Source organism: Helobdella robusta (assembly GCF_000326865.2).
Source record: "Helobdella robusta unplaced genomic scaffold HELROscaffold_17, whole genome shotgun sequence".
Lineage (NCBI taxonomy): Eukaryota > Metazoa > Annelida > Clitellata > Rhynchobdellida > Glossiphoniidae > Helobdella > Helobdella robusta.
In genome coordinates this window covers 2,593,127-2,616,027 of record NW_008703942.1, presented here as the reverse complement: position 1 = coordinate 2,616,027, position 22,901 = coordinate 2,593,127, and the positions used below count along the sequence as shown (strand labels likewise).

General features: G+C 31.5%; 7 protein-coding genes across 7 annotated transcripts; 1 reads left to right on the top strand and 6 right to left on the bottom strand.

Moving 5' to 3' along the window:
- Positions 1–103: 103 nt before the first annotated feature.
- On the bottom strand, positions 104–759 carry HELRODRAFT_170269 (hypothetical protein; the record flags this gene model as incomplete). Its single annotated transcript, XM_009016089.1, has 2 exons — positions 104–392; positions 662–759. 2 exons carry the CDS (start codon positions 757–759, stop codon positions 104–106), a joined length of 387 nt encoding a protein of 128 aa, XP_009014337.1.
- A 131-nt stretch (positions 760–890) lies between these two features.
- HELRODRAFT_170268 (hypothetical protein) lies at positions 891–1,813 on the bottom strand (the record flags this gene model as incomplete). Its single annotated transcript, XM_009016088.1, has 3 exons — positions 891–995; positions 1,070–1,196; positions 1,437–1,813. 3 exons carry the CDS (start codon positions 1,811–1,813, stop codon positions 891–893), a joined length of 609 nt encoding a protein of 202 aa, XP_009014336.1.
- A 404-nt stretch (positions 1,814–2,217) lies between these two features.
- On the bottom strand, positions 2,218–3,639 carry HELRODRAFT_191021 (hypothetical protein; the record flags this gene model as incomplete). Its single annotated transcript, XM_009016087.1, has 5 exons — positions 3,266–3,639; positions 3,038–3,188; positions 2,757–2,920; positions 2,540–2,676; positions 2,218–2,418 (listed from the first exon to the last, which is right to left on the bottom strand). The coding sequence occupies exons 1-5, from the start codon at positions 3,561–3,563 to the stop codon at positions 2,218–2,220; spliced, it is 951 nt and encodes a 316-aa protein (XP_009014335.1). The 5' UTR covers positions 3,564–3,639.
- Positions 3,640–5,245: 1,606 nt separating this feature from the next.
- On the bottom strand, positions 5,246–9,484 carry HELRODRAFT_170266 (hypothetical protein; the record flags this gene model as incomplete). Its single annotated transcript, XM_009016086.1, has 9 exons — positions 5,246–5,346; positions 5,451–5,631; positions 5,721–5,879; positions 6,133–6,301; positions 6,528–6,658; positions 7,814–7,933; positions 8,185–8,346; positions 8,731–8,925; positions 9,407–9,484. The coding sequence occupies 9 exons, from the start codon at positions 9,482–9,484 to the stop codon at positions 5,246–5,248; spliced, it is 1,296 nt and encodes a 431-aa protein (XP_009014334.1).
- A 2,826-nt stretch (positions 9,485–12,310) lies between these two features.
- Positions 12,311–13,505, bottom strand: HELRODRAFT_170265 (hypothetical protein; the record flags this gene model as incomplete). The annotated part of the gene is made up of 3 exons (XM_009016085.1): positions 12,311–12,358; positions 12,513–12,654; positions 12,769–13,505. 3 exons carry the CDS (start codon positions 13,503–13,505, stop codon positions 12,311–12,313), a joined length of 927 nt encoding a protein of 308 aa, XP_009014333.1.
- Positions 13,506–17,220: 3,715 nt separating this feature from the next.
- Positions 17,221–17,949, top strand: HELRODRAFT_124434 (hypothetical protein; the record flags this gene model as incomplete). The annotated part of the gene is made up of 1 exon (XM_009016084.1): positions 17,221–17,949. A coding segment is annotated over one exon (729 nt), but the record flags the coding sequence as incomplete, so codon positions are not given.
- A 336-nt stretch (positions 17,950–18,285) lies between these two features.
- Positions 18,286–21,022, bottom strand: HELRODRAFT_170263 (hypothetical protein; the record flags this gene model as incomplete). Its single annotated transcript, XM_009016083.1, has 3 exons — positions 18,286–18,572; positions 20,445–20,588; positions 20,971–21,022. 3 exons carry the CDS (start codon positions 21,020–21,022, stop codon positions 18,286–18,288), a joined length of 483 nt encoding a protein of 160 aa, XP_009014331.1.
- Positions 21,023–22,901: the final 1,879 nt, after the last annotated feature.

Sequence of the window (22,901 nt, the reverse complement as noted above, 5' to 3'; positions counted from 1 at the left end):
AATATAATAAGTCATTTTCGTGAGATTGATATGAAAGACTAACTAAATTTTATAGAACAGCTCAAGTTATTACATTATATAATCAAGTGAAAAATAAGTCCAATCAAACAATATTCTGAGCTGAGTTAGCAAAAAAGCCATAGGACCTAGACCTGATCATTCTCATGTTATTGTCATAAGACTTTGTGTCTACAACATGCTCATCAGTGTCATTTGCGCTGACCGATATTGTTACTTGTCTTCTCGACTTTGCTGGCCACATGTACAAAGAGCAGCAGTACAATAATACCGTAAGTAACAGCAGCAGGCAGATGAAAATGATTATTGCGTTGGCAGGATATCTTGATTGTGTCGCTTTCTTGCTGAGTTTCTGTGATGCCTTCTCAATGTTCCTGTTGAAACATTGTTTGTTTGTAGTTTATGGCTAATTAGCATGAATTAGCCATAATTAAATTAAATTTATTTCAACTTGCGTAAATTAATTAGTTGTATTAGAATTTGAATATGGTAGTTGGTCAGATCGATCAATATAATGGGATCATGACAACTTATTATTATTACTAGTTTTATTGGCTCAGGCAAAGCCCCTTGCCAAACAAAAATTATAAAGGATTGGTGAGAAATCGAGAACGTTTCATTGAATTTGCAGATAAGCACTGACCTGAGAGGAAACAACTTGGTCTTGTGCAACAGTGCCCCGAGTGACCAATGAATCTCATAGTTGTCAATGTACTGAATGGACGTGAGGTGGCGATACATGTGTGGGAAGTTCAAGCCGTCGTGCAGCACTGACAACATCCATGCAGATTTGAAACACTGGAGTCTGTAAATATGCCGGCATCCTTTTTATATAAATCTTTGTATGCTGTGTGATCTCATTTTATTTGATGTTATGCTGAAATATCTTTTAACCTGTATCTCTGAGAATCAGCTCTTGGATGTTTAGATAATTTCTTCCATTCTTCTACTGTCAGCCAGTTTGTTTGGCAATATTCCTGCAGTGAACACATCACATTTCGGTGAATTGAGATAAAAAAGGTAAAACAAAAATATGTGAATAAGAACAAACCTTGGCTTTCTGTAAGTAATGGTGATAAATGTAGGGGCCTCCAATCTGCAGGATGTCTTGCATTGTGTAGAAAAACTCAGAGAACCCAAAAAACTCTGTCATACTAAATAAAGCATCATGAAAGTTTCTTTCAAAACACGAAATTTTTATGACTGTAATTTAAAAAAATAAATGACTAATCCACAATAGAATGTGTTAAATGCAAACTGTAGGCCACTTGTAAAAAAATCATTTGCAAGATAATTAATTTGCAATATTTACTAATGACCGTGATGATACACCACATTAAATGAGAATATTTGATTAAACATGAAACAATTAGACATTTACATAAGAAGGCAAAATGAGTGACCGCTACTCAACACACCCATAATTGATATCAGGTAGTACAGCCCCATCTATTGAACATCTTCGCTTGTTGAGTAGGAAGCAATCCTTGGATTTATTGAGAAGACTTTTTAAGTAATGAACGCATAATGTTAAATCTCCAGTGCCATTTAGTTTGTAGTTTGTGTTGTTGTGTGAGATTATTTCTGAGTAGGACAACGACAAACATGGATCATTAATATCCAGTGTTGTACTGGTTGATAACGCAGATGATGATGTGGATGATGATGAGGTTGATGTCTGTGAGAAGGAAGATGAATCGGTGATATTTGATGTGAGATTGATGTTTGGTGGTGAAGGTATGGATTGTGACACTTTCAGTGAATCAGCTGTCATCTTGTTCTTCTCATGATTCATTGTTGAGCTGTTCAAAGTTTATTGTTGTTTAGAGCTGTTCACTTTAATTGATAATGTCATAAAACTTCAGGGATGTGTCAATTGAATCTGATTATTATCATAATAATTTACATCAGTAATTGTAAATCTCCAATCATAAACTAAGTAGTGAGTTTTGGGATTGTCTGATTTGTTTCTCACAGAGATGAGTTAATCAATTTGATATTTTATAAAATACCCAATTATAACTGTCAGCAATAAATAATGAAAAAGCAGTGAGTTTTACAAATTAATATATTCAAAAACTGCTTTTTATTTGACTAGAATTTAAATTAATTTAGGTTAATCTGTTTTCAATTAATGTCAATAATGTTTTATAATAATGAAGATGCATTGGTAGATGTTTGGAAAATTAAAAAAATAATCTATCTGATGAAGATACAGCAACATGTAGAAACAAAATTGACTGACACGTTGTTCTTGAAGTGATTGACTAGCCACTGACTGTACCTCTGTCTCCCTTCATTGCTACCATAACCAAGAAAAGTTCTCGAGTAAATCTTGTAAATGTGACTTGAATCTGAAGAAGTACATCCAAGATTGAATTCAACAACGTGTTCTTTGATCTTTTTAATAACAAAATTTAAAAAATAATTTTAAGCCAATTGAAAAAATTTTTGTTTGCCTATCTTGAACATAAAAATGACATTGAACAAATTTTCAAAAAGCAATGATTTACATTTTAACCTTAGAGTCAATGTAGGAATGTGTTTGTGGGATTTCAAAAGTCATTTGTAAAGATGCCCCTCCCAGATCAAGCATGCCCACTGTCCTTTTCCTGATGTGCACCTTGTTGCCCACATCGACAGCCACCAACGAGTCATCTGAATATGATAAAATCTGTTAGTTAATTGAACAATCACTATACAGACAGACTAAAAATTTAAGCAAATTTGAAACTCACCACTTAATTTATGGTTGAATTTTCCAAAAACATGGTTGACAGCAGTCCACCCATAGATGCCTTCCCATTTACCTGATATAACTTCTATGTGGGCTGGAGAAAACAAAAAGTCAAAGTCCAAACCAATATCGGTTCTTAGATCATTTAAGAGGGCAGTTTGTTCTCTGGAGAAAAACAAAATTTTTATAAATATATCTGACCATCATTTTATTAATAAATTCATAGCTGAAATATTTTAAATGTTGATGATCTAACTAGAAATAGAATAATAGTGTATTTACTCTTTAGGTAAAAGTCTCATTCCAGCTGTGGCAAGAATGTAGAGAGGTGTTTCTTTTATCTTTTCAACTGGAATATGATCCTGAGCAAATTTCAATAAAGGAGCTATGTAATCACTGGCTTGTGAAGGAGTTTTTGAATAAGAAGATAACCCTAAATTTTAATAAAGTAATTATAAATATATAAATAAATTATAAAAAAATTGAATAAAAATTTATAAAATAACTTGCCAGGTTCAATTTTTGATACAACTGTTTTGTTGTTGGTATCTTTTAGTATTTTTATATCCAGCAACTGGTTTGGTTCGCCAGTGTGCTGTTGCCAGTAATAAACAAATAACCTACTGCCACTACTCCCACAATCAATGACAACACCATAATTTAGACTGGAATCAACTGCTTCATCTTCATCTTCATGGTGGTTGTTGTTATAATTGGTGGAACTGAATGCCCCTGGTGTTTTGTTGTTGGTGTTAGAGGGGCTATCATAATGATTTCTTACTTCTTCTAGCCAGCCAGGAAGGTACATAAGTACGTAGAAACCAAATAAACAAGCAACAAAAACCACAAGGAAGCACACCTTCAACAATAGGTGTGACTTGCATTTGCGCCACGGTATAAAACTTTTCATGACATATTGTCCTTTGAAACTACTCGTCGTACTCAATATAATTTGATTAATTTTATTATATCAATATCAATAAATTCTACAAACTTTATTGATTATGATTTATTTGAGGTAATTAATAAATAAAAAATTACAGACGAACAAAATTAAATCATTTAAAAAATTAAAAACACTATCCGTGAAGATGGCCCGGATATACCGACCATGTATATATACATCCATGATACCGACCGATAGATTGAAATATTAACTTATATATTACACATATTACATTATTATTACAATACGTTACATCGAAGGAGGGCTAACTAAAGCCCGCCAAACCATTTTATGTGGCCCTTCAAGACCGATACAACCCTCAACGCGGCCCTCAAGAAAAGTTTTGCTAACCTCTGCTTTATATTGCTTGTTTGTTAGATTATATTACATTACTTACCTGCAATGTTAGTTACTTGCAATGCTAATCATTTCTAATGCTAATCAATGCTAATCAATCGATCGATCGATCGATCAATCAATCAACCAATCAATTAGTTGTAAAGCGCTATTCCTGGGACGTTTAACACCGTTCCTCAGTGAATTTCTCACAACCACATATGTTTCTATTAAGTATTATTATTACTATGTATTATTATTTGATAATAATTTGAGGAGTTTTAATCAACATTAACAACGGATATAACAATAATAACATGCTTGAAGTTTAGTAGATTTATTATTTGAAATATTCAACTATATAATTTGAAATAATAAAATGCCATAAATATTAAGCGTAATAAAGATTTAGCAAATTATTCCCAACGAAAATTTGACATCATCTGACGATAATCAACATGTTCTATCCGTTCAAAAGGGAGGCCTAGTAGCCTTGATATTGATCTGAAGTATCTCTGAATTATCTTAATTATTTTGTGAGACAGTTACTTCTAAAGTGCCAAAGTGCCACGTCTCGGCACGGTTGCAATTACCATATTCGAACAAATGAACATGACTTGCTCTCACTCATTCGGTGCCCACTAGCTTCAAGTCAAATTTACTAGTTTAATTTTTCGTCTATCAACCAGCGTAATGATGAACCACTTCGTATAGTAGTTTTTATTGTAAAAATTTAATTAATTGTTATTAATGTTTGTCTACAAATGTACATCTATTCTTAATTACACAAACAAATTAAATAAGCAGTCAAAATTAGCATAAAAACGTTTCAGCAAATTTTTAAAGTTAACAAATGAAAAACGATCAAACCAAATAACTTTTAATGAATATGGACAATTATAAAATAGCTATTGAGTTAGTCACAATCGTGAAATACAGCCGTTGTGGATCAACCAAACTGGATTAAAACTTACTTTAAGTAAAAAGCGTTGTACATTTGTATGGCGATTAGTTACACGAATAAATCATTGTTAATTGTTTCAAACATCATTAAAACAAATAATGACAGTACAAAAATTTAGCTCGAAAAGAGGAACTTACAATCTAAACAGTTGCGTTAAAAATTTTCACGAATAGTCGTCTCACTAATAAAATGACCATAGCAAGTTTGTTAGTACGGCGATTAATTATTATTGAAATGGAAATGATTACGAAGAAAGGGCGGTGAGGTTGAAAATTGTTTCATTAACGTTGGATCCAGGTGGGTTTATCATGAAGGATTTAAATGAGTTTGTGTCGTACAGGATGCCTGTGGGACGTTCAAAAACTTCTTCAGTTTCATAAATAAATGTGAAAATCGTAATTTATTTAAAAACACTTCTCAACCTTCTCAAATACTTTAAAAAGAATGACCTGCAATGCAAGCTGTTAGAAAGCCTGCAATGTTTCCATTGAGCATGGCCCGAAAAGCGACTTCAGAGATGTCGTCCTTTCTTTTCGGTGCCACGGTTGTTAGGGCTCCTATGTACATTCCCATGGCTGCCACACTGCCGAAACCACAACAAGCGTATGTAGCCAGCACTTTCGACCGATCCTACAAGTTTGTGGAAAGCATTCATTAGTGCTATCTAAAATCCATCTTACATCATATCCATCATACACTAATTATTTTTTTACTCCTACCTTTATTTCATTATTTTTTGTCATCTTGACAAGTGCGTTGAACGAAATGTATTCGTCTACGAAAACTTTCGTACCCAAGAGACTGCCAACTTTCCCAGCATCTTCGATTTCAACTCCCATTATTACAGCTAAGGGCCAAAAGATCACTGCACAAATTGCCTGTTGACATAAAGTGTTTAAGCAGATACACAACATAAACAATGAAAGTGTTTAAGCAGATACACAACATAAACAATGAAAGATTAACACTACACCAATACACAATTTACCCCTGAACCCAAGCATTTCATTATGTGTGCATGTGTGTGTGTGTGTGTGTGTGTGTGTGTGTGTGTGTGTGTGTGTGTGTGTGTGTGTGTGTGTGTGTGTTTATGCATCTTAAACAACAGTACAATAATGTTATTGAACGTACTTCGAATGAAAATCCTTCCACTCCAACCAGCGATCCAAGATATTTCAAAACGGTATTGAGGAATTCAATGAGACCGATGATAGCAATCAAGTTCGTGGCCACAGACGCCACAACTTTGATTGCGCTGATTGCTCCGTTCGATGCTGCTTGTATAATATTTCTTTCCGTTCTGAATATTCAAATTTTTACAGATGTGATGGTACAAAATTTTTTATGTTATGAATGAATGAATGTTGTTTTGCCAATTCAATGGAATCGTTGCATTAATTCTTGATTGAATTAACCTTTTTCAGTTTTTAAGAATTTTTTATTACCATTTTAAAAAAAATTGTTCTAAAATTATTCCAAGGTTAACCATGTTAACAAACAACTACAAACTTCTTTCACCAACTTACGCTTTTTCCATCTGCACGTCGCCTTCCGTCTTTGTGCGAGAAACTTCAACTTCCGGGTAACTGAGTTTTGCCATGGCGAGAGCAGCGGGAGCTGACATGATTGCGGCTGACACCAGATGCTCTGGAGGGGCCTGCAATTAATTTCTAAAAAGTTGTTGTTTGTTTAAATTTATCGTAAGAATTAGCAAGCATTTTTCATGGTTTTGATACGATATAGCAGAAAATTTTCACGTCGTTTCCATTTCAAACGATATGCGTTCGAACGCAACGGAACATGATGATACGCTAGCCTTAAATAGCGAAATTAAAATTGAAAGCATGAAGCGTTCAAACTCTAAGACAAAACACGGGGTTCGGTTTTATAAACGGTTTTTAAAAATTGATTTTATAATTTGACATTTTTGTTTATAACAAGAAATGTTCATATTTTATATTATTTCGCAAATTTTCTCAAACATTTAAGACTAACATGAGATAGAAACATTTAAGCCGACTGCACTTAGCACATTACAACAAGTTCAAGTTGTTTTTTGAGATCAAAAAGCTCAAGTGCCGTTAATACGATTCGACAGGTGTCAAATAAGTCTCATATATTGATTGACATATGATGCGGTTTGGAAAGCGATGCATAAATGAAAATATTTAAAATATTTTGAAATAATTTATATTTCTGCGTTTCTTTTATTCAGTTTTGCATTGATATTTCAGTGATTGTCTGATGCTGCATTAAGGTGTGACAAACACTCCATTTAATTTTTTCCCTAATTAAAAAATTTAGACTTAAACTTAACATCTTATTTAAAAAATTTCATGCCCTACTAAATTTAACGTGAAGAAAACGAAAAAAAACCGCGAGAATAAAGTTGGCAAATGAAGTTAGAAGATTCAAGAAATGTTGATATTTTATATTATTTTGCAAATTTCTTCGAATTCGAACACAGATTGTGGCGTGTGCTCTTCTTAGAAATGTTTGCAAATCTCGATATTCACTTTACGAAAAAAATTTGTCTTTCTTTTATTTTAAAACTTTGACATTATCATAATGTTTGCGTTTAGTTAAAACAAAAATTTTATTTATGAAATTCGTTTGTTTAGAAGTTATAAAATGAAAGACAAAATTGTTTTCATCTGCTTCTATTTTCTGATGTTAGCTGTTTTTATACCATTTTTGTTTCGTCTTTCAAAGCTTAATGGTGAAGTTTCAGATTAAGCTAAAAAGATCTAAAATTATAAATCGAAATGAACATAAATGTAAAAAAAATCTTGAATGGAGCACTCACGCCAACTTGCACGAGAAGTGCAATGTAGGAACCAGCCACGGTGGCGAACCCTCCCGTCATAACGGCATGCAGTTCAGATCTGGTAAGTTTGTATAGGAAGGGTCTCATTATCACGCACGATTCGGCCTGGAGGTTCAAATTAGCTTATGTAATCGATTAGTTGCAACACATTTTACACAGTTTTCTACATGATAAAGTCGTACACCATAACAAAACAAACTCGTGTAAAAAATTTCATCTATCATCATAATTCAAAAGTTTTAAAAGAGTATTAATAACAATAGCAAAGTAACAGCTGGCTAAAACTAAGCCACCAGCGCGAATTATGTTATTAGCAATAAAAGTAAGAGAAATGAAATCAACATTTAAAGACTAACCATCCCTATGAAAATGTTGCAGGCGGCATTCAGTGATTCAATGGCAGTGGTGCCCATGGTGAACTGCATGAGCCAGGCTATTTTGCAGACGACAAACTGCATCACACCCCAATAGTAAAAAATGTTGATGACTGCACTGAAGTAGATAACAATTGGAAACACCTGATTATTTGAATATTCAAACAGATTTATATCCAGCAGTTCGTATCCAAATCCATATTTGATTGGTTGATTTTATTCATGCCTATGGTTTGGTTGTGTGACTATGCTATGATCATGATGAATGAGCGGGGAAACATTTTTTAAAAATCTGATTCCGTAGTTCTACTTTTCGAAATGTCTCGGTTTTATTTATAATTTATTATTAAAAATGTCAGCAAAAATTTTAAAAATTATTTTCATTTTCAAGAATTTTTGATAGCATTTATTATTCTTATTGTTTTATTATTATTACTATGAGTATTTGTATTCCGCTCTTCTTAGCATCTCAAAAGCGCAATTAATTTCCATCGTCTCAAAACACTTTAACGAAAAGGAGAAACCAACCTGGAAAGCCATCGGATGGTCTTCAATTCCTTTCTCTCCAAAAACAAATTTCGATCCGAAATCGGCAAATTCAAGAAACGCTCGGACTTGATCTCCTAGGTATTTGAAGAAGTTGAACCCAGGAGTCCACCTGAGAATGAGAACCGCCAACGTCAGTTGCAGGCCAAGTCCCCAAATCACGGGACGCCATTTTACCTTTTGAAAACAAATTCATGTCGGATTTATATAATATAAAATCTATACTTATATTTTGGCTACACTAACAATACTAATATCATTAATAAGAATGTACCTTGAGTCGGATTTAAGAATAGATTTTAGACACGCATCATTGTCGAATATATCACGCTTAGATATAAATTATAATTTTATACCACAGACACACGCACCACATAGACCCCACAAATCACACGTACACGTTAGCCTAAGCTTATTAATATTGACAGTGTGGTTGTCAGGAAAGTAATATTTTGCCAAAATAAATTACTTTATATTGTTCTTTTCAATTTAATTTTGTCACTAGGTTCAAACTGTTTTCCAATCAAGAGTTTCATATTTTTGTGCGAGCGCGCTGTTTACAAAGTATGTTCACGTGATGTTCCACACCATGGCAACCATTCAAATATTGTCTTTTTGATTTTGTTCAAAAACTATTATAAAATTTTTCAAACGAAACTTTCTCCGTTATAAAAAGATAGAACAAAAAATGCAACTGTTCAAGAATCAGACTCAACATCGTAACCACTATCGCCATATTTTTTCGCATTCAAGTCACAATCACCACACCACCACCACCATCATCATCATCATTATGTAAAAACCAAACAAACAGGTAATTTTAGTAATTTTAAATTTCTTAAAATTGCATGACTCAGTGAACGGAACATTTCCGCAAACCATCTCCCTACATCCAAACTTGCCCTACATCCAATCGAGCTGCTTATTAGTTTCAAATCTTTCATGCTGACGCTCAATGATGATAAAATTAGTGCTCCTGAAATAATTGCTTTCTTTTTTAACTCAGTCTAACCAAACATTTGTGATCATAATAGCAGTTCAGTATTCAGTAATCAAAATTCAGTTGCATGTGACTCTAACGTGACCAAATTTTGATTGGTATCTAAGTTTCCGCCACGATGCTCTTTATTATTTCTACTATTTTGAATATTTATAGGGATTATTTGATGAGAGTTCACAAATGTGATTCAAAAAAGACTTAATCTGATGCTCATGCACTTAAGCGGTGGGCGTGCTGGCTAGTTTAAGTTACAAAACAAATTGCCTACAATAAGGAAGAGTGCTTTCACTACAAAATGTTTTCTTTTAATTTCGCGTGTGAAAATGATGAAATTTAAAAAAATTATCTGTGAAGTTTAACGTTGGAACACTTTTTTGAGAATCTAAATTTACGATTAAAAATTATGAGAATGCAAACAGATCACCCTGAAACATAAAACTCTAGAGGTTGGAGATTTGGATTGTTTAAATGTTCTTATTGTGGTTTCTTGATCGACCAAAATGTGTCTTTTTCAGTTTTCATAATAAAACCCACTAATTTTTGAACAGAAAAGACAAGAAGCAAACCGAGTTTGCCAACTTTTCCGTTCCACGTTTAATTAACGTCCTCAAAAGAATGCATTCATTTTTTTGTATGTAACAAGATATATTATTCCATTCTCCTAAAGAAATTATTCAAGAAAATTCAATCGTTAATGTAAAATATCGGCATAATCTGTTTGTTTCAATGGAGTTTTGCAGATATATTGATTGAAAAATATTTTAAAATCGCACAAGCATTGCAAATATTAGAAGTAAGAACAATGGTCGTTGATAAATGGTAAAAAATTAAATAACAACTTCACCAATTAACATGTTATAATTACATAGAACATTTTTAATTGAAAAATCACGTGATAACTAACTAAATAATTGACAACACTAGCTGTTCAGTGAATACGATTTTCTTATTATCAATCACATATTTGAGATAATTATTATTATTTCTTTATTATTGCCATTATTATTTTATGATTACCGTGATTGTTGTTGTTGTTGCTTTCGTTGTTGTTACTATTCACACATACGCGATAAAAGCAATAAAAGGGCTAAAAAAATCACGTAGGCAAAAACTGATTAATGACGAATCGTTGACGTCATCGTAGTTTATTATCGTTATTGTTATTATTATTAGTAGTAGTAGTAGTATTGGTATTATAAATGATTGATTAAGAACAGTAATAATAATATGAAAAGCTGGAAATAGTTTACTAAACGATGATAGTAATTATTAATTAATGACAAAAACAGTCTCAATTGTCTTAATTAGTTAACGAAAAATTATGAATAATGTAATTAATTTCATCCATCCTATCATGCATGACAATTTAGAAATATACAAAATAAAAATAATATTAAATATAATAATAAAAATAACTAGATAATAATAATAATAATTAATAATATAAACAACAATGATAATGATAATAAAAACAGTAGTTTTGAAATTAAAATTATCGTTGCATGTTAATGTGAATGATGTGATAGATATTTCTTTCTAAGCAAAAGATTTTATGGCTTCTCAATTAATTTTTCCTGTTTCATCTTCTCAAACGCGTGGTCGGCGTAGTTTTCTTTCTGAGTCTCTTTCCCATGCCTTTCATGTCGGATTATCGCAGTTTCAAATTTTAAAATTCTTCAAATATACAAATTATGAAATAACGTCGTAAAAGTTGAAACGCAATAAGAGCAATTCTATACATTATATTAAAAGTGATGTTGTTAAACCAAGTGAAATTTATTTGGCCAAAATTAAATAAATTAGAAAGATATAAATACCAAAGAATATGATTCAATTTTGACACAAACAGACTGTATGTTTTGACGGCCAAGTTATTGAAAATGAATTTTTCAAGTCAGTAAAATGTCGAAAATGCTTGACTGCAGCTGTGTGGCGCGTGTGACGCGTCGCCACTAGAAACCACAGAAACTCAAATGTCGAATTAAATACACGTCGATAAGCGATGATACATTCCAGAATAAAAAGATTTGTTCAATTTGTTATATAGCGCCGGAAAATGCAAACTTTTGGTCACTGACTATGCAAGCAATCACAGGCACTCTAAGTACTTAATTCCGAGATTGATCCAGGCAATTGCGATTCCACTGAACAGTCATAATGCCATCTCATCTATCAGAGATGCTATCTCGTCATTCCGCGCGGCGAGTCAGCGCTTTCATTATTGTAACAGCATCGAGGCAAATTTGAATCAAACATTTTCATTTGATTGTGCACCCCTGAGCTTATTTATTGGTTTATGTTAATTGCTTGCCGGTTGGTTTTTTGCATGATTCATCACCAGGCGTGGATATATTTACTGAGCCAGTATTATGCCATTTTTGAAATATTTATGAGAAAATATAATTTGATTTTTTTCGAGATATTTGGTGAACGGAAATTAAGTTTGTTACCTGATGCACTACTGCTTGTAAACAAACTAGCCGTCATGCGCCGTCCTAATTCTAATTAAGTTTCACATTTCCTTTTTATTTTTTTTTAATTTAGTGAACTTTACAAAAAGTTTCATATAGACGAGTACGACGTTGTAACTTTGTCGTCACTAACATTTTGCTAAAAATTGAATTCAATAGTAATTTTTGATCTTATTCTTCAATTTATTTCTTCAAAAAGTTAAGTATGAAAAATAAGGTAAATATTGTGTACCAGTGTCCAGTGCATCAAGAAAATAAACTAAAACAAGGTGAATAAAAAATTAGAAACGAACCTTGGAGGGATACTTAGATGTGATGAACCCGAGAAAAAGAAAGGTGACCATGCCTCCCAACGATGTTAAGCGTTTCGTGTCAAAGCCGATGTCAATGATGATGAAAGCGAGCACAGTTAAAATGACGATGGCGTACAAAGCCCTTGTGACGTGTAATTGGGTTTACATAAATTCAGTCATACAACTTTCTGATGTTATTAAAAAAATTAAACTAATCAAAAAAGAAACGAACAAAACTTTTATCGAGCCAACATACCAATTAACGTAGATGCATCCTTTGCGTTTGGACAACTTTCTCAGTGGACTGCAAATTACTGCGTCGAGTTTCTTGCCGAAAACACGTGAAATAAAAAGCAAAACAATGATGATGCACGCGATGATGGTTATTCCAATGAGAGATGATATTCCTGGCTTGCTCAACCAGAGAGCGTATGCGAAATATGCAATGTAGCCAAGAACGAACACGACGATGAAGAATCGTTTGAAAAAACGTTTGTGTGTTTTAAAAAAGTCAAAAATTCCTCGATGAATTTTTCCAACAAATTTGGAGCAGCCTGTGTCTTCTGTTGCATACTCGTCCGATTCAAGTTTCAATTTGGCAGCTTCAAACTCTTCCAGCGATATGGCTTTCTCGACTTCTATTGAATCGTGCATTTCGTCGGCTTTTTTGTTTTCAAAGACGGTGATGTTGTTTGTTAAACTGTTGCTTTTTTGTTTCCTTTTGTAGGCGGCATGTGTGTCACTGGCGTTGTCGAAAGATGCTAAGTTTTCAGAGCTCGAGATTTCCATATTTTTAATGACGAAAGCATTTTGTAGAGACTCCTTGTCCACCATCATGTGTTCCTCATCTGTGTTATCGTCCATTTTTCTGCACGACACAACGACCACTTCTTGATTGTTAATGGCTGCCACGACTTCTTTCGCTTTCGATTTTTTACTTCCAGAATCTCGACGACATTTCTTGGAAAATTTTTCTTTTATACTTTTTTCCATTTTTCAAAATTTTAAATCGAAACCAGCTAAGAAGAAAATTTTATTATTTTATTTCAAGTCACAAATGATGAACTTTTATATTAAATTTTAAGCAAAAATCAGTTCACCCATAGAGACAGTAGACATTTACGACGATAGCATGGCCATAGAAAACTAAAAATATGAGCAACTCGACACAGGCATATGTATGTGCCAGCATGTATGTATTATATATATTTGAAAATATTCTAATGAGCAAAGAAAATCGGTGCGTTTATCAAGCTTTTCTTAGTAATAGAGCTGCTAGCAACTCTTAACATTTAATGATTCTTTAACAAGGTTAAAACAATATGCACGATTCCCTTTCAATTTGATACAACATTTAATTATTTAATGTTAAGCGACAATTTAGATGTTAAATACAATTTTAAATTTTAAGGACTTTTGGAAAACTAAGTTAGTTACTTGTAGAGTTATTTATATAAATTCTGTGAGAAACATCAAAGTTTAAGCAATGATAATTTTTTTACATTTGAAAGTTATGATGCTCCATTATATGTACCTAATATAAGATAAAATAAGATAAAATGTAACTTAAACTTTTCTCTGCAAACCCTATCTGCCGAATGTTGCTTGTTTATATACCATGGTCAAGTGCACACTAGATGAGTGACCACGTCCAACGTGAATCAGATTAGCAATCCATATAACTAATATAAAGGTGACCTAATTATTGCACTAATGACCTATATAACTAAATGTGATGATCAACTTGAAATAGACTACTAGAGTGATGATAATTTATGCGAATCATAGTAATGGCGGATAGCATGTTAGCGTCCATATTCTTTAATTAGTCTATAATTATTTGAGTTGATGTATAATTAACGTGATGAAAACCTAAAAATAATTAATGCAATGGTGACCCATCTAACTTTAAAAATGATGACCTAATTAACTAATTTAATGTTGACCTAAATAAATAATGTAATAACCTAAGGTGATATCTAAATAATTAACGTAGTTAATGGTGGTCTTTGTATTTAAGTAATACAATAATATATTATAATTAATGTAATGTTATAATCAATGTAATGTTGACCTATGTAATGTGACCTAAATGATTTGAGCAATAATAACCCACTTAAATTAGTAATTAACAACTTAATTACTTAAAGATTGTTTCCTACTGAGTTAAGCTTGCTATTTTACAATTTAAAAAAGTTAATTTTTCATAATTTTTTTCTTGCTTAAAAGGTTTGAAATGACTTCTTTTTGTTGTAAAAAGTTATTTGCTATGCTGTTATTTAATTATTAAATAATTAAAAGTTTTTTAAAGGGAGTTTGTCAGACGTTCAAACCAGTTAAACATATGCCGATATGGGAGTAATGAACTAACTTGTTAGTTTTTGCTTCAATTCGTTTCAAAGATAATCACTTTTCCACATGTACGTAAGTTATTACGACACAAAAATCAAAATAAATCTTTCCATTTTAACATAAATCTAATTTTTTCAGGTAACAAACAAAAACATTGGCCATTACACGATGTATCATTTGTTTACTGTCATCTCAACCGATCAGTTAAAACCTCTATTTACTACACATATGTGAAGTGTATGGCTGTACGCAAATATAACACGTGTGAAGTTTGTTTTAATCAATGTAGTTGTCAATTTAGTTTCACATTAGTTTCAAATCTGTTTATAAGAGCAAGGAAATAATCGCAAGCAATAAAAATAACGACGACAATCAATTGATAACTGATGATTAAATTTTGCTCTAGAAATTTTTTTAACTGTGTGAGAATTTGTCTGAGAATGGTTATTTCGTAAGAGGAGTGAATAAATGACTTTTCTGTTTTTTTTTTGTTAGGTTTGATAATTTTCATTTTATGCGTTTTTACTCAAAAAAATGTCAAAGTTTTCATCCGAATATATTTTTTCTGCATAACTGAAAATACGACTATGTAATACTTAACTTCGATGTTGTTAAAAATTCTTCAACATTCCAGAATTTCATTCTAGTCTAAAATTTTGAAAACGGTTTAGATTATTTAGAATGATTGTTTTTTGCAAACATCTGAAGCTTGTTGTTTGGCTAACTAAATACATTTCCCCTTTTAACAATTATAGATTCTTAATTGTTTTTCGGTGTGATCATTTTTAGGAAACTCGTTTTGAAAAACGCAGGTTAAAGAGATTTGATTTTATGCTTGTTGTTTGTTCCATTAAAATTTGAATTGTTGAAAATAATTAGCGATCGAAATTCGAAAATTTATCGAATGATCTGAAGTAGTGTTTGAGTGAATATGTTTTACATGGTAATAATTAGCGTCGACTCAAATTGATACAAATGACGCATTTGTTTTTAAATCGTCCAATAGGATTTTTACTAAACGTTAACCTACAATTATATAGAAATGAATTACTTAGCAATAGTCTGGTGGTATCGATTTTAAGGCAACGGACTGGAACCCGCTACCTAATGATATTCTTCTCCATTCTTTAAATTATAAACATATGATCTACATGTACGTTCTACAAACATGTAACGTCTTGAATTAGAATTTGATTTTAGTTTAACTTGTTTGATTTCGTTTTACATTATGCAATTATGCTTTGTATGATTTATATCTTCCAACAAGCTTAGGTTTTGGCTTTGAATGAAATTAAAACAGATAAAAATAAGTTTCAATTGATGGTTTAATTTTATTGGAAGTATCATTGTTGATGCCATGAATAGATTTGGTCTGCTGCTTGATTGAATTTGCTGCCTGTCTTGAAATTTTTATCATACTTTGAAGTTTTGATCATAATTATCATACTTAAACCTCATTTGTTTTGAAATAAAATAATGATTTCTTATGTATTTGAGTGGTATTTTTCTCGATAATGCTTTGTTGTGGTTGAAGTACATTTTTTACTACATTTCAGCACAGTCAAGCCTCTGTACTTAGCATCTTTTTACTTTTTTAATTTATTTTTCTATATAACTAAGATTGATGATGTTTTAGTTATATTTTGTTGATCAATTCAATTTTCGTGAAGAGTTTTAATAGATTTTCGATGCTGGTCCGTTTGTGGAATATTCCTTGCATATTTACTGGGATATTGCATTCTGACCTCTGTTGACTATGATGCATGAAAGCTTACGGTGATGATCAGTTTATTTATCCATAAAAATTTAATGGTGACTTCATTTTGAAATGATGACGAATTCATTCACATAGAATAAAACTCATCCATTGTAATAATATTTCATGGAGTAAATCGCAAGTCAACTTTTAAAATTAAGTTAGATTCACTTTTCATTTTGTTTATTGTTGAGAATTTAGAAAACCTTTAACTTTTATTTGCTGTGTTGGTTATTTAATTAATGACTTGTTAAAATAAAGTAGAATTTACTTGTTTTTTTTTATAAATTCTGCTTTATAAAATTAAAATTTATTATTTATGCATGATATATGTTAAAATTTTCCTACTCGGTGCTTATATAAAAAATTAAAAGAAGACTGTATGATCATATAATTATGTAATCGTAATGTATGTATGTTAAGTTAAAAGTGTATGATCATATAATTATGTAATCGTAATGTATGTATGTTAAGTTAAAAGTGTTAACAATTAAGTATATATTTATTTATAATATATAACTAAAATTAAAGTAAAGTGTAAATAAGTAATAACTTTCAATGATTAATTTGTTTGTATGGTTTATTTTAATTAACTAAAAAATGAAGTTTTCGGCAAATCTTGGTTTCTTGTATACTAGAGAATCAGAATCATTGATTGAAAGATATTCTTTAGCTAAGGCTGATGGGTTTTTTGGTGTTGAAACGCCAAATCCATACTGTGTTGATGTCAGAGATTTACAGATGAAATTAAATTGTTTAGGACTTCATCAAGTTGCTATTAATTCACATCAAGGCGGCACAGAAGAAATTGGTTTGGCCTGCTTGCCTGACAAATGTCAGGATTTTAGAGAATATCTAGAACTTAGTATTAATTATGCAAAGGCACTAGACTGCAAGAAAATTCATATCTTATCTGGACTGGTTAAAAATAAACAAATTCCTTTTGATGACTATGAAAGAATGTACATTTCTAACATAAAACACTCAGTAGAAAGATTGTTGAAAGAGGATATTATGTGCCTTATTGAACCTATTAACAACAGATCAGTACCTTGCTATTTCTTAGATAATTTTAACTTAGCCAAAAAAGTTTTAAAATTAATTGAATGTCCCAACTTGAAGTTGCAGTTTGATTTCTTTCATGCTCAAATCATTAATGGTGATCTGACTCAGCTTTTCAAATCTGTGGAGAAACATATTGGCCATATACAAATAGCTCAAGTACCTGACAGAGGACACCCAGGCACGATGGGTGAAATAAATTATGATTACATTCTAGAGTTTGTAAAGCACCGCAAGTATGATGGTTGGATTGGCCTAGAATATAAATCACATGATGAATCAACAAATTCCACTTTTAAATGGATGCAAAACTGGACTTCTTGAATTAAATATTTGTTTATATTTTTTTGATATAATTTTTTGAACACTAAATTTTTGTTTGGTTGAAAATAAACATAAAATCAATAATTGGTCACCTATGTACAAGCGTTAAATACATAAATTTCGTTAAAACGTTTTTCGATTAGGCAGTTCGAATTTCAGGTTTTAAATTACAAAAAATGAGTACGTTGAAAATATTCACAATCATTGTTGGTTGGTCATCATGTACAGAAATTCTGAAATATATATTGAATTGAATATTAACATTAGTTTGTCATGCTATTACAAACTAATGATACCTTCGTAGTCTATCTTTCCGTCGTTATTTCTGTCAGCCATCTTCATCATTCGCTTCACTTCTCGATCAGACAAATTCTCACCGAGTTTGCTCATTGTTATTTTAAGTTCTCTCGCATCAATGTAACCGTTTCCATCTATATCGAATACTTGAAATGCGTGTCTTAATTCTTCCTGTTCGGCTTTTTCGAGGTTACTTTGATCTTCTGACTTTCCTGAATATGCTCCAGACATCATACGTAAGAACTCGTCGAAATCTACTGTACCATCACCTGCAGTGCAGAATCGTTATGATTATAAATTATTTTTAATTTCGAAAGTTCTTTTGAGAGTAAGCCTGTTAGAGGCTTAAATGTGCTACAAACCAATGGACAAACTCGCGCACTTCGTCGAAAACACGGAAGTAGTTTTGTGGTTCGCGACGCTGGGAGTCGTCGGTTAGACTTTACTCTTGAATTTCGATAAAAATATTGTACATAAAAGCAGAAGTTGGCATCTGTGCGATGCAATGAGCTGCCAAACAAAACTTTCATTTACAATTTTTTGAATAAAAATATTCACAAATCTTAATCTATTATTTTTTCATTTAAAACATTCTCGGAGTAATTTGACTTCAACTTCCAAAGTACAAAAACGGACCGTGTGCGAAAAAGAACGTCTAAACGTTGAATTGCAATTGACCCTATTATAAACCATTTCAAATCGACTGATCAATCAACCTTTCTAATCCCTTGAAGAATCGTTTAAATGGATTGTGCACAATTTGTTATATTTAAATTTTTTTGTCTTGATTAGTTAACGTTCCAACCTAGCCCATTTTGTTATAGTCAGTCGTATACTTTTGGAGGATCTATTATTTTGCGTGGCTCAGCATTTTCAATCTTTTTAAATTTTTGTTTTCTTGATTTTTGTTGCACATTACAAATGCGATGCGAGCAAACACTTTTAGCCTGCAAATATTAGTTATGAATCCCTCAAAAAATTTTAACACCGATGGCATAGCTAAGAAGAAAACTTTGCTTTGGCTGTAGTCCACGCAATGAATTTTTAGTATAGTTCATTAACTTGATTTTGGGATTGTTTCTCCACATCCATTTAATTTAATTTTTTTTTATGAAAGACTACATCATTTTTGGGGTATCATTTAACACCAAAAACTCAAAAATTATAAAAATAATTTAATGGTTTTAAATAACGGTATTTTTTAGTTTTGAAAAGTCGAAAGAAATGTAGTGTGAACTTGAATTGAAGATAAAGTTTTTGTTTTAAATTTTCCGTACTCAACAATTTGAACTTTAATTTAAACGTGTTATTATCTAAATATGAGAACCAAAAAGGGTGAACAGTAACCTTGAAAATAAAAGGTGATAAAATGGTCATTTATAAAATAATTTTTTTGCTGGAACCGCGTCGCTCTCAACCACCTGACAATTTTTTGAGCGGAAAATGAATGGAAATTATAAAAATAACTTTACTGTCATACTTATTTTAATTATTGTGAATTTTGAATAATGTGAAAGATTTGAGGTAAATCGACTATCATCAATAAACATAGGGAACCTGAAATTTCAAATGTTAACAAATCGGCTAATGACGAAGACAAAAAATATATCTACGACTACAGTAGAGAAATGAAAAACAAACATAAAATTGTTCTAAGACAATTGAAATGTTTTTACAGTTTATTATGGAGAAGTTTCAGCTGCCTTAATCAATATTTTTAGAAAATAGAACGATACACTACATCTGCAAAACAATTCATTATTTTTTCACAAAATTCCATGAAACATCAGACGCAAAACGGTTTTTATATTTGGCCTAGAATGAAGACGTGAAATATATCAGAGTGAGCTTATCAGATAGTTTCCGTTAAATATGTCTGTATACTGTATGTATTATAATATACTCTACAAGAAAGGCGTTAACAAATCAAACCATTCTTTTAAGCACAAATTATTTTTATTTCAAATTCCTATCTTACGTACTTGTTTGTGCTTGTATCGTTTGTTAGAATACTCAGACTTGTTTTTTAAGCTTACTAAAAACTTGCGTGAAATAGAAATAAGAAGCAATGAATAATGATGAATAAACTGAAGAATAACGAAAAATAAGAGTAATAACAAGAAATAAAGAAAAATAATCACCGTCCAGGTCTATCGAACTTATCATGTCTTTTGTCTCCTGATCCGTCGTATCGATCCTTAGGGCGTTCAAAACGGTCTTCAGCTCTCTGGATGTGATCGAGCCATCCTTGTCGGTGTCGAATAATTGAAATACCTCTTTCAGTTCTGCGGATCAACAAGTTTTTATCCAGTTTTTAATTTTCATTAATTGAAATAACTGTTTCAACGGCCAACAAATCCAAGTTTAATACATGTTGTAAACGTTCATTATAAACAATAGATGATAAAAATATTAGAAGTACACTCGTTGAAATGTTTACTCTAAAATATTTTTAATCTATAAAATGTAACTTGAAAAACCACTTCTTCGCTTCTAAAACTTTGCCTCAACTCTTCATATCATCGAAAAACACGCAATGCGCAATTTGTTGCGATTTAAAATTCTGTTCTGTCGCTCGCCATACCACTTTATTTATTTTCATTTATTCATTTCCTAACTACTGTATAGTTAAACAAAAACGAAAAATTTAGAATCTTGCAAACTTACCTTCTATATTTTTGGAGCTTAGATGGTCACTAACGGAAGGAAGTTGTAACATTTTCTGATATAAACGCGAATGTTTTTTGGTTTAAAAAGTTTTTGTTTAAAAAAATTTGTGTCAAATAAATTTATGCTATTAAACAATTTTTTCTGCATATGCCGATTTACATATTTATAATATTATTTACTTGATAAGATGTTAACAATGTTAAACTATAAAATAAATTGAATCTAAACAAATAAGAATAGAATGTTTTTTGTATTCCCTTGATAAAACGAGCAAGTCATCGGTGTGTTGCGTCAGGAAGTGCAGAATGAGTATTTCATCTTTCCTATTAATTCATTGAAATGTAGCGCCCTCATGCTTCGTTAGCTTAGCCTATTTAACATACAATGAAAAACTCTTACGATAAACAACATCGCACTTTTTACAAATGATGCTTTCCAACAGTAAGTATGTTCACTTGGATGTTCGTTCATGTTTCTACTGCTTCACTCAATAATAAATTGTATGCCGCACTTTACTTTTGTGTACGCTCGTTCCTTGGTTCATATGTATGTATGCATTTAGTAACGTGTATGTATGTGTATGTCTAGCTGTATGTTGGTTTAAAACAATGTTTAAGTGTATTATTGTACAATGTCTATATTGTACAATGTCTATAATGGTACTAAAGTGTTAATACAAAGATTTGTATTTGAATGTCTATGATGATAATACGATAAAATAATACAATACGATAATACGATATGATAATACGATAAAATGATAATACGAGGCTTAACATCATTGATTTCATTTGAAATCTAATGGTGAGTCATCGCCGTGTATCAGACAACACGAAACTAACCTATCATATTATTTTTTCTTTTTTTTTATCAGCGCGTTACACCACGAAGCAATTTTGTAGCAATCTGTTGTACCCGTATCAAAATTTCGTTTAAGAATCTGATGTATCAAAATTTCGATCAATAAAAAAAAGTATTCAAGGTTTTTAATATAGTTTGCTCTAATTACATTTTACTGAACTGATCACACCCTTTGCTTCTATAACATCAACAATATCAGAAACATTATCAAATGTATTGATTGTATGTGGCTTTATGTTTTTCTTTAATTAAGGTCGGTATCGATATGTGGTTATAATTGTTAGTTTTAAATATCTGTTCGAAATAAGCAGATGTTTTCAGGGAAGAGGTAATAAAACAAATTGATTGTTCAACACAGCGTCAACATGTCTGCATCATTTTTTTCACATATTTGCTTATTTTATTGCCTCTCGTGCCAAAACCAATGAATTGCTTGCTAAGAAATATTTTCAAAAATATTTAACTATTTTCTTTTCCAACTCTCTGAAACACTTGATATTTTTTTTATGCTTTTTAAAAAATCAACATGCGAACAAGTTTTGCAACATGCATTTACACGCACATAGAAATACACGCACACACACACACACACACCACACACACACAAACACACACACACATAAAAGAAAGTAGTAATGTGATTTTTTTGTTTGAGACTTCATATAATTGCTGTTGCTTGAGATACTTGCTAAGTAGCATTACGTTTTAGAAACTTACAAGTTAGCGAATATTAGCTGCTCTGTCGAAACGCATTAATTTTTTGTCGCACAGTTTAATTCCAGCAAATGTTTTATAAAATTAAAAAGCCAGGCAAGTTGCACAATTTTTTTTCACAGTCGAAATAACTTAGAAATAAAAGTTTGTGTTAAGGAATTTCATAAATTGATTTATATTCTTCATATTTAATATATATTTTAACTAACACATCACAGACCCACACCGAGTGCTAACCGAAATGCATTCTTTAAATGGCATGTTGCTTATAAAAGGAAGTATTTCAAGCATATAAGTATGGCCTACATAAAAATATCGGTACCCTCGGCTCTCCTGTTTTGACAATTTTGAGT